Source organism: Natator depressus, chromosome 4 (genome assembly GCF_965152275.1).
Source record: "Natator depressus isolate rNatDep1 chromosome 4, rNatDep2.hap1, whole genome shotgun sequence".
Lineage (NCBI taxonomy): Eukaryota > Metazoa > Chordata > Testudines > Cheloniidae > Natator > Natator depressus.
In genome coordinates, this window is record NC_134237.1 from 113,884,001 (window position 1) to 113,896,645 (window position 12,645).

Genomic DNA, 12,645 nt, shown 5'->3' on the forward strand with positions numbered 1-12,645 from the left:
ACAGTCTTTGGGTTAACGTATAAGAACCACAAGATAGATTACTTATAAATAAGAATGAAGTGGCTTTAATTTGTTTTCTTTTTATTAACAGAGTTTTTTATTGCATTAATATTGCAGCAGGCAAACAAGCCTTTGTTATCAGATTTCTCAAGTTAAGCAGGGTAGGGCTCAGTCAGTTCTTGTGTTTTGCAGGAAGTGAGCCTGGTGGTAAATGCTCCAGCTTATCTCTACCCAGCTACCAAAACCTTTATCTTCTCCCTTGACTACTTTTGCAAATGCATTGATGTCTTGCCAACACAAAAATCTGAGTCACACTGAATTTAGGGGCTGCATAAGATAAAGTTACTATAAAAATAAACACCACCAGGAAAAAATTCAATGTTTTCATGTATTTTTATTAGACCTGCGGTCAAATTTTCAGAAGTGCTTCGTGACTTAGGCTCCTAAGTCCCATTTCCAACAGACCAAAGGGCCAAGTTTTTAAAGGGTTTTACGTATCTAAAGATGCAGACAGGCACCTAGGGGGATTTTCAAAAACTTCCAAATGACTAACTCTCATTGATTTCTCTAGGTGCCTGGATACCTTTAAAAATCTGGACCTTAGTGGGATTTTCAAAAGTACCTAACTAAGTAGGTTAGGCACCAAACTCCTATGGAAAATGTCATTTTGGTTGAAATTTTCTGAGTGTTAATAAAAAAAAGTGAACTTTTTTCAAGGATTTCTGGAGGCATTTTTTGGTCAAAAATCAGTTTTTTCTTGTGGGAAATAAAAATGAAACTAAATTTTTTTTTTAAAAAATATTTTTAATAGCAGCTCTAATTATTATATTTAAATCAATCAGATCTCCATTTAAAAAAAAAATTACCCAACACTGCATCAGAATTTCCAGGCTGCTGCACCACAGTTCCATTCAAAGCAGGAGACTTTACAGCAATAAATTCAATGTAGAGCATATGAAATCTTACTTATAGGGCTGCCTTCCCCCCCAGAAAGCAGCAACTAGTTCTGTACCTACAATCAACTGTGGATGCAAATGACAGAGCTTTGGTATCTAGTGACCAGCTGCAAACTGGATACGTAGACATAGCCACAATTTGGCACACACAATTGATTGCAGGCACAAAATTATAGGCTGGTTCCAGACCTTTTAAACATTTGGCTCACAGCCTTCATTTAGGAACTGATCCAATGCCCACTGTAGACAAAAGGAGACTTCCAAGTGACTTCAATGGGCATTGTTTCATGTCTTTAAAAATAAATTTAATGCTGTTAGAAGCCAGAAAGTGGTACATACATGCACGAAAGATGCATTAATTTTAAACACATGAAAACTATTACTTTTCTGTCAAATAAATTGTTTTCAAGATTGGGTGTCTTTGTTATTCCAGCATGCAATATGGTCAGAACAGTAATAAACTGATAGTGCAAGAAAGACAGATAAAATATAATGAAATACAGATTGGGTAAACAGACAAGGCCCGTGTGATAGACCCCAGAAAGAAAAGATGGAAGATCTAGATAATCACATTTTTCTTTTCCTGTCTTGTAATCATTTATTGTACCCCTTTCCACATGGCATTTTTCAAAACAAACAAAATATTTGTTACATAAGTGACATGCTCATGATATGCTTTTAAATATTGTTACAATAACCCAGTTTTATTCCAATATTATCTGTACATTAACTGTTGTCTAATTAGTGAAAATTAGAAATGTATGACAGCTTTTCACGCCTTCCAGCTGTGCAACAGGTAGCAGATGTCACTTCTCTGAACTCAGACTACAGGGCCTGATCGAAAGCTCATAGACTTCATTGGGAAGACCCATATTAAGTAGAGCAGCAGAGATCCTGAACATTTAGAGATTCCTGTGGATGGGTGGACAGAAGTGGCATCCCCAAATGGTGGGATTGTGAATGGCTCTAATGTACCCCAAACCAAGCACTGCTAAGGCTACAAACATAGATCCATGGAAATCAAGCACTATAAAATGTGGTAAAATAAAATGTTTTTACCTTTATAGCACATAGATAGCCATAAATATTTTCTGCTAAAGCACTGTTTTGACCATGGGGCCCTTAGAAATTATGTTGTAAATAAGTAGTACACAGTTAATATTTGCAAGTGACTTTCATTGTGCATGAACCTTGAGTGAAGTAAAAAGGAATCCTTGAAAAATGTCACTGGGCCTGATTCTGAAATCAGTGGAGTTATAGCTGTATCAGCCAGATCAGAATCAGGCCCCTTTATTTTTAAATGTTATCACAAAACTGCCTTTTCAAATAATAGACACTACGCTTTAAGGTATTTTCAATAAGGCACATATGCTGGCAAAATGACGTGATGGCTGATGTACAGAACAACATGGGTTTTATCCCAATAATTTATGTTTACAGGATCCAGATTAAACATACAAAACTGTTCAATTGAGAGGTCACCATCTCCAGGAAAGCTCGAGCCTTCTGAATGTAGATCACAACATAAATATGTAAACCTGCCAACAACGCATCTTACGAAGCCTGTTGAAAAGGTAAACAGCCTTCTGCTACATTAAAGAGTCAATTTCTTATCAAAGAGATGTAGCTGCAGTAGTATATATTATTCGTATTACCATGGTGCCCCAGGTATAGACCATGGCCCTGTTGTGCTGGCTGCTGTACAAGCCGACAGCAAAAAGGTGTTATCACTGTATATTCTGTATGTGTACACACTGACAGAGCCACAATAGTTGTAGGCTAACTCCATCCAGGCACCTAAGTGGCCTGGAAACTGTGGGCGCTTAGTGTAATGCTGCTTGCCATGAGTCATGAGCATGAATACCAACCCCAGGGAAGACTGTTAAAAACCAGGGAACAAACTGCAAATTGGTTGTAAATTCTATACTTCAATTTCACCAATCAATAATCAAAGTATAAACTCCTCAGGTGATAAAATAGCCTAAATAAGGAGTCAGAGTCCCCCCTCAAGTACTCAAATCTATCTTGCCACCCAGGTGAGCATATCTTTGTAACAGATGGCTTACACCAAGAATCACAGCAATATTCAGGTTTCAGAGTAGCAGCCGTGTTAGTCTGTATTCGCAAAAAGAAAAGGAGGACTTGTGGCATCTTAGAGACTAACAAATTTATTTGAGCATGACCTTTCGTGAGCTACAGCTCACTTCATCGGAATGCATCCGATGAAGTGAGCTGTAGCTCACGAAAGCTTATGCTCAAATAAATTTGTTAGTCTCTAAGGTGCCACAAGCAATATTCCGGTTACTCCTGTTACCATCTCTCTATAGGTCACAACTGAGAATATCAAATTCAGGACAAACTGCTGAGAAATGGAGCAGATACACCTCAAAACTGGTGGTTATTCATCCATAACATATACCAGACCAGCAACAAAAGTAAACTTCTGTTTCACCACACTGGTTAACATGCCGTCAGAAAAGCAGTCTCCTTAGATATTCCAGTCCTTGTATCACCACCAAAAACAAATAGACTTAATGATGAGTGGTTATTTAAAACCAATGTCATCAACCAAAGGGTGCTTCTGATCCCAAAGTACTAACCATATACCCAGGTCAATATAGAACTTAGATCTTACCCAATAATCACGCTGTTGCCAATCCTTTAGTATCTAATATCTAAAGGTTTATTTGTAAAAAGAAAGAAAGGTGAGAGTTAAAATTGTTTTAAGGAATCAAATACATACAATAAATGCAAGGTTCTTGGATCAGGCTTGTAGCAGTGATAGAATAAACTGCTGGCTTCAGTTAAGCCTCCGGTTGCTTCCAAATCATTGGAAGGTCTTCAGCCCGTTGGTTAAAATGGTCCCATTAGTATAGTTCATAATCCAGAAATCAGAGCAGGAAAGAGGCAAAATGGAGATGTTTCAAGGGCCTTTTAAAGCTTCTGCCAAATGCAGGGAAATCCATTGCTCTAGTTTGTGGAAAATTACAGGTGACAAGATGGAATTTAGAGTCACATGTCCATGCATGCTTCGCTTAGTCATAGCAGAAGCAATTAGCCATACTCTAATTAGAACATTCTCTAGAAAAGAGACTGAAATCCAGGACCTCTAGGGTGGCATTCTCAGAAATGCTTCCAGTTCCACGTGCAGGGCCAGGTAGGCAGGCAGAGCTTCAGAGTCTCAATGCGTGGATGAGACAATGGTGTAGAGAGGAGGGGTTTAGATTTATTAGGAACTGGGGAAACTTTTGGGATGGGGGAGCCTATACAGGAAGGATGGACTCCACCTAAACCAAAGTGGATCCAGACTGCTGGCACTTAACATTAAAAACTGCTCTGCAACCTTTTTAAACTAAGAGATGGGGGAAAGCCGATTGCTGCAAAGGCTCATGTGGACTGGACAGAGACTTCTCTGACAGGAGAGTCTATTGATAGAGATTCTCTAGGTTTTAGTCAGGAGGAGAGGATGGAAGAGGATAAAGTATGGGCCATATCAGACAAGAAACATTCACATAAAGAATCTGACACATCAGAAAAGGGCAGACAAATAAACAGTGACAAGTTTTTAAAGTGCTTGTACACAAATGCTAGAAGTCTAAATAATAAGATGTGTGAACTAGAGTGCCTCATGTTAAAGGAGGATATTGATATAATAGGCATCACAGAAACCTGGTGGAGTGAGGACAATCAATGGGACACAATCATTCTGGGGTACAAAATATATCGGAAGGACAGAACGGGTCGTATGGGGTGGGGAGTGGCACTGTATGTGAAAGAAAATGTAGAATAAAAAAATGAAATAAAAATCTTAAATGAATCCACATGTTCCATAGAATCATACAATATCAGGGTGAGAAGGGACCTCAGGAGGTCATCTAGTCCAACCCCCTGCTCAAAGCAGGACCAATCCCCAACTAAATCATCCCAGCCAGGGCTCTGTCAAGCCTGACCTTAAAGACCTCTAAGGAAGGAGATTCCACCACCTCCCTAGGTAACGCATTCTAGTGTTTCACCACCCTCCTAGTGAAAAAGTTTTTCCTAATATCCAACCTAAACCTCCCCCACTGCAATTTGAGACCATTACTCCTTGTTCTGTCATCTGCTACCACCGAGAACAGTCTAGATCCATCCTCTTTGGAACCCCCTTTCAGGTAGTTGAAAGCAGCTATCAAATCCCACCTCATTCTTCTCTTCCGCAGACTAACCAATCCCAGTTCCCTCAGCCTCTCCTCATAAGTCATGTGTTCCAGTCCCCTCATCATTTTTGTTGCCCTCTTCTGGACGCTTTCCAATTTTTCCACATCCTTCTTGTAGTGTGGGGCCCAAAACTGGACACAGTACTCCAGATGAGGCCTCACCAATGTCGAACAGTGGGGAAAATCTCTATGGATAGTAATTCCATGCTCTAGTAAGAATATAACAGTAGGGATCTATTATCGACCACCTGACCAGGACAGCAATAGTGACAATGAAATGCTAAGGGAGATTAGACAGGCTATCAAAATAAAGAACTCAATAATAGTGGGGGATTTCAACTATCCCCATATTGACTGGGTACATCACCTCAGGACAAAATGCAGAGACAAAATTTCTCGATACTTCAAATGACTGCTTCTTGGAGCAGCTGGTACAAGAACCCACAAGGGGAGAGGCAACTCTTGATCTAGTCCTGAGTGGAGCGCAGGATCTGGTCCAAGAGGAAACTATAACAGGACCGCTTGGAAATAGTGACCATAATATAATAACATTTAACATTCCTGTGGTGGGAAGAACACCTCAACAGCCCAACACTGTGACATTTAATTTCAGAAAGGGGAACTATGCAAAAATGAGGAAGTTAGTTAAACAGAAATTAAAAGGTATAGTGACTAGAGTGAAATCCCTGCAAGCTGCATGGACACTTTTCAAAGACACCATAGCAGAGGCTCAATTTAAATGTGTACCCCAAATTAAAAAACACAGTAAAAGAACTAAAAAAGAGCCACCGTGGCTTAATAACCATGTAAAAGAAGCAGTGAGAGATAAAAAGGCATCTTTTAAAAAATCAAATCCTAGTGAGGTAAATAGAAAGGAGCATAAACACTGCCAAATTAAAATGTAATAAAAGCCAAAAAGGAGTTTTAAGAACAGCTAGCCAAAAATTCAAGAGGTAATAACAAAATGTTTTTAAGTATATCAAAAGCAGGAAGCTGGCTAAACAGCCAGTGGGGCCCCTGGACGATCGAGATACAAAAGGAGCACTTAAAGACGATAAAGTTATCGCAGAGAAACTAAATGAATTCTTTGCTTCAGTCTTCACGGCTGAGGATGTTAGGGAGATTCCCAAACCTGAGCCGTCTTTTGTAGGTGACAAATCTGAGGAATTGTCACAGATTGAAGTGTCACTAGAGGTGGCTTTGGAATTAATTGAGAAACTTAACTGTAACAAGTCACCGGGACCAGATGGCATTCACCCAAGAGTTCTGAAAGAACTCAAATGTGAAATTGCGGAACTATCAACTATGGTTTGTAACCTGTCCTTTAAATCAGCTACTGTACCCAATGACTGGAAGATAGCTAATGTAACACCAGTATTTAAGAAGGACTCTAGAGGTGATCCTGGCAATTACAGACTGGTAAGTCTAACGTCAGTACCGGGCAAATTAGTTGAAACAACAGTAAAGAATAAAATTGTCAGACACATAGAAGAACATAAATTGTTGCACAAAAGTCAGCATGGTTTCTGTAAAGGGAGATCATGTCTTATTAATCTATTAGAGTTCTTTGAGGGGGTCAACAAACATGTGGACAAGGGGGATCCAGTGGACATAGTGTACTTAGATTTCCAGAAAGCCTTTGACAAGGTCCCTCACCAAAGGCTCTTACGTAAATTAAGTTGTCATGTGAGAAGAGAACTGGTTAAAAGACAGGGAACAAAGGGTAGGAATAAATGGTAAATTTTCAAGCCAGTTGCAACTTAGATCTCACAAAGACAATGCTTGTAGCCAATCCTATAATAAACTGTATAAAAAATAATTAAATAGGAGAAGGAAGCAATCGTTATTTACAATGTTAAAGTAGGTAAACATAAGACTGTAACTCGTATATCTAAGTTTCCAAAGGTAATGGAAGCTTCTATAATACACAAACTCTATTTCAGGGGTTCTCAACCTTTTTCTTTCTGAGGCCCCCCCAACATGCTATAAAAACTCCACGGCCCACCTGTGCCACAACAACTGATTTTCTGCCTATCCAGTAGATTAAAAGTTGTATTAAACTGATAGTTATACAGTTAAACATACACAGAGATATAATATAAAAAACAAACACATAAGATAGGTACAAAAATAAAAAAACCCTGAATATTATTTTTGTTTTACTTACTCAGTGTAAACCTGGCAGGGTCTGGGCTTCAACTTTGGCCCTGGGCAGTGAGGCTCGGGCTTCAGTTCCAGGCAGACCCATTTGGCAGCTCCCCTGAAATCTGCTGAGGGGCCGCGGATCCCCTCTTGGGAGCCACAGCTCTATATGTCCTTTTGGGCTAACCCAGGCTAAGCAGCTGGGGAATCTCTTGCTTATGCATAGAAAACCTTGCCCCCACAGAGTCCAAGTAGCACAGAGAAACAGTTCCTTCTTCTTAGGGGTTTTTAATCCCCCTTCTCTCTCATGTTCGGAGGTGAAAAACTCAGTTGACGGGAGGAAACTATTTGCATGACTCATCTTCATTGGGGTGGGGAGGCACAGCAACAAAGTTCTTTGTCCTCTTTAACATTCCACAATAGTCCATCAAGTGTCGATGGATCTTTCCTTTTGGGCAGCATATAACACCTTTTGTTGAAGATCAGCTCTTCGCACTATGTCTCTCTCCTGCCTGGTGATTTATACAGTCACAGAGGTTCACAATACAACCACTCAAATATTCCCTTATAGTATGGGATACAGATGCTATAAGTGAGATTAATTCACACAGCAACTCACAAGAATTCAACAAGCAGTCCAAACACAGTCTTATAAATTCTTCTACTCATTTTAACAACACTAACACACAGGTGAGCCAGACTGATTCCAGCTACGTATATGTCAGTGTTTAACTGAGACAGGGGACTTTGACACATGGTCTGATAGTGTCACAATTAGTAGCTCCGAAAATCAAGCCAATTACAGATTTATTATGCCTAACTTTAAGCACAGATTTTTTAAAAAAAGGTTTTCCTTAATGTAACTATACTACTAGATAAATTATTTTGGCCACAACTTGTTCTCCTTCAAAAGCAAACTGTATCTAATCAGTATATTTTCATTGGCTTTTGCTTCTGCAAACTGTACTTCATTTCTATATACTATGCATAACATCTCACATTTCAGGATTTAAATAAATATGACTGGTATATTGGAGAATTTGATCGTCAGAAAGCAGAAGAGGCTTTGTTACAGGAGAACACCGTGAGTATCACTAATCTTTAAAGCAATGGGTTTATCTCTTGGAGAAAAACAAGATTTACTATGTAGCAGTCTAATTTGGTACAGCGTATATGAACAGAGTTGGCAACATTTTTTTAATCACTTCTGACTTTTCATTGTACAGCTGTTAATTATATTTATTTCAGAAGCTGTAATTTACATACTATCAGTCAAACAAACATATATGGCCAAATTCTTTGCTGATTTACATCGCAGACAATATTAAAGGGAGTTACACCGTTCCTCAGGGCTGCAATGGGCCTATTTTTATGGGATTTTTAATATACGGATACTCATAAAAATGCACACACATCTTACAGTTGTGTCGTACATTAATGTGCTTAAATGCTTTGCTGGATCAGGACTAAGGAAAAAATACCACACTATAGTACACTGCCATATTTTGTCCTGGATTAAATATGCTTATTTTAGCAACATTATTTATTTCTAGGCAAACCAACATTTTCCTTTAAATAGAACAGTACCAGAAGTATGCTGCTATCAGGGCAAGCTTTATGGGTAGAGCCCTGTATACATACAAAATTTGGATCCACATCCATCCGCGGTCTGCAAACACGCATCCACGGATATCCGCAGATTTGCAAGGCTCTACTCATGGGCCCTGGTCAGGAAGGGCCCGAATTTTGAGGGATAGCCCTAGTTAATTTGTATCACACATGAGGCTCCTGACTATTGCTTGCTCCTCAGAGGAGGCACTTGTGACACTTTTTGACAGACTAAGGACCAAGAATTAGAAGCGACAATGTGGAAAGGAGGGGAGAGAAGCTAAGAAAGGGGATGTAAGGTGGTGGACTCAATCACCAGCATAGGAAAGACAATCAGCAGTGCTCAGATCTGTTCACAGTCATAGTCTCAGGGCTCTGTTCATTGTTCAACAAAAGGAAACATGGAATCATAACATAAAGTAACAGCACCCAGTCTCAAACCAGCCCCAAAGCCTACTGGCCTTCAGCAACTTTTTGGTCAGAACCTCTACTCGGCCTGTCTAGGTCCACCTTGATGTCCCCAGCTGCAATTCCAGGAGTCTTCTCTCAGACCTCTTCTGGTTTCAGGCTCCCACATGGAGCTCAGGCCCTCATTTACATTCCTTAGCTGGAAGTCATCATAGAATATCAGGGTTGGAAGGGACCTCAGGAGGTCATCTAGTCCAACCCCCTGCTCAGAGCAGGACCAATCCCCAACTAAATCATCCCAGCCAGGGCTTTGTCAAGCCTGACCTTAAAAACTTCTAGGGAAGGAGATTCCACCACCTCCCCAGGTAACGCATTCCAGTGCTTCACCACCCTCCTAGTGAAAAAGTTTTTCCTAATATCCAACCTAAACCTCCCCCACTGCAACTTGAGACCATTACTCCTCGTTCTGTCATCTGCTCCCACTGAGAACAGTCTAGATCCATCCTCTTTGGAACCCCCTTTCAGGTAGTTGAAAGCAGCTATCAAATCCCCCCTCATTCTTCTCTTCCGCAGACTAAACAATCCCAGTTCCCTCAGCCTCTCCTCATAAGTCATGTGTTCCAGTCCCCTAATCATTTTGTTGCCCTCCGCTGGATGTTTTCCAATTTTTCCACATCCTTCTTGCAGTGTGGGGCCCAAAACTGGACACAGTACTCCAGATGAGGCCTCACCAATGTCGAATAGAGGGGAACGATCACGTCCCTCGATCTGCTGGCAATGCCCCTACTTATACAGCCCAAAATGCCATTGGTCTTCTTGGCAACAAGGGCACACTGTTGACTCATATCCAGCTTCTCGTCCACTGTAACCTCTAGGTCCTTTTCTGCAGAACTGCTGCCGAGCCATTCGGTCCCTAGTCTGTAACGGTGCATTGGATTCTTCTGTCCTAAGTGCAGGACTCTGCACTTGTCCTTGTTGAACCTCATCAGATTTCTTTTGGCCCAATCCTCTAATTTGTCTAGGGCCCTCTCTATCCTATCCCTACCCTCCAATGTATTTACCTCTCCTCCCAGTTTAGTGTCATCTGCAACCTTGCTGAGGGTGCAATCCACACCATCCTCCAGATCATTAATGAAGGTATTGAACGAAACCAGCCCGAGGACCAACCCTTGGGGCACTCCACTTGATACTGGCTGCCAACTAGACATGGAGCCATTGATCACCACATGTTGAGCCCGACAGTCTGGCCAGCTTTCTATCCACCTTAACGTCCATTCATCCAGCCCATACTTCTTTAACTTACTGGCAAGAATACTGTGGGAGACCATGTCAAAAGCTTGCTAAAGTCAAGAAACAACACATCCACTGCTTTCCCCTCATCCACAGAACAAGTTATCTCGTCATAGAAGGCAATTAGATTAGTGAGGCATGACTTGCCCTTGGTGAATCCATGCTGTCTGTTCCTGATCAGACCCAGTCCCTTGATGCTGCCCAGCTGGGTTGGATGATTCCCAGTACCTGCCTTCCAGGCTCCTTGCTAGAACAGGGTTGTCTGCTCCCCAGCCTCCCTGACCCATAAAAGGACAGACCATCCTGTTACACAGGACCTAATCCCAAGAGGAAACAGTAATGATTTCTTTAGTGAAATTCTTTGCTATTGGGGTTGAGTTCCCTATCGTTCACCTCCTCCAACTGCTGCATCTGCATAATCTTAAAACACGCAGGGTAAGGTCAACATTATGCAAGGTTCCTCAAATAGTAAATGTAGCTCAGTCCTCTCTTACATGATCCCTACTGCTAGAACCTCTCTTTAACCAAGCCAAAACATGACAGACTGGGAAAAAATAAACATACTAAATGAATCATAATCGGGAACCAAAAGCAGGAATTGAAATCATTGCTGTAAAACTACAAGACAAAGGCACTAATATTACATGACATACATCTCTGTACATGGATGTACTATAATTAAAACAGTCTTTCTTCAGAAAAAAAGCAGTACTCTTAAAAAATGGGTACTGTTGCCAAAAAAAAAATCTTTCATCTAGTGTCCCACAAATACACTCCTGAAAGGAATTACAGGGTTAATCTCCAGCAGCAGGAAATTTAAAGTTGCCAGGGTCTTGCAAGGAACTATGCATTGCCATATTTCCTGTTGACTGTCACAGATTCTCCAGCAGACACAGATTTGGAGACCAAAAATACAACTGTTGGCCTTGCATGAACAAGAAAGAAAACAAAAAGAAAAGGAGTACTTGTGGCACCATAGAGGCTAACAAATTTAACTGAGCATAAGGTTTCATGAGCTACAGCTCACTTCATCAGATGCATTCAGTAATTTTCCACTGAATGCATGCGATGAAGTGAGCTGTAGCTCACGAAAGCTTATGCTCAGTTAAATTTGTTAGTCTCTAAGGTGCCACAAGTACTCCTTTTCTTTTTGCGAATACAGACTAACACGGTTGCTACTCTGAAAGAAAGAAAACAGTAAGTCAAAGTAAGGAAAAAGAGGTTAACAATGGACAAAGCATGAATTCACAAGTGGTCCTGTAAACATGTAGTTAGTAAATAAAGAAATAATTTTAAAAAGGAATGTGTGATAAGTTTGCATCTGCAGCTATGTTTACTAGCATATTTTGTAGCTTGTGGACAGTTTAGAATTTATGTAATGAGGACACATTAGTCTCTATATAAAATTAATGTATTATGTGCTTTGGAGTTGTGGTAAATCTCTATACCCACGCCACTGCATTTGACCTTGATCACCTCAGGGTAATTTTGCTGAATGTCAATTTTAAAAACACATCAGTGACTAGCCCAGATTCGAGCTCATTTATTGGGAACAGAATGGAAAAGGTCTCAGAGAAAAGTCCAAACACAACCAGCACAGTCCGTTGAATTATGTCTTAACTACTTATGCTTAACAATCTGTTTCCCTTTGTATTTAGCTGTGACTGAGTTAGTTTCCCAGACCTGAAGAGCTCTGTGTAAGCTTGAAAGCTTGTCTCTCACCAACAGAAAGTTACCAATAAAAGTTACCTCACCAACCTTCTTTCTCCAACAACCTTCTTTCTCTGTCACACATCACCTTCGTATTGGTGCACATAACAAAATTCATTCTGCACTTGTGGGAAAAATTAGAGGGAACGCTCTCCTGAAACCAGCCTCATTTATCATTTAAATATTGTAGACAGGTTTCCTGTTAAATAGGTGAATGAAGGAATCTGCAATATTATTTCAGGCCATTTTATGCATAATATTTTTAAACCAAGGTAAGTGGGAGACCTTCTGTTTCTCCGAGGGCTCAACTTGTCCCCAAAGAACTCTAAATCAGC

At 40.4% G+C, this 12,645-nt stretch overlaps 1 protein-coding gene across 1 annotated transcript in view; it reads left to right on the plus strand.

Annotated features, from left to right (window-relative positions):
• CLNK (cytokine dependent hematopoietic cell linker) overlaps window positions 1-12,645 on the plus strand; it is a 103,082-nt gene that overhangs the window by 83,924 nt on the left and 6,513 nt on the right. Inside the window, exons 17-18 of the mRNA XM_074951674.1 lie at window positions 2,397-2,530; window positions 8,301-8,378. Coding sequence (XP_074807775.1) covers window positions 2,397-2,530; window positions 8,301-8,378 — 212 coding nt within the window. The remainder of the gene's footprint in view (window positions 1-2,396; window positions 2,531-8,300; window positions 8,379-12,645) is intronic.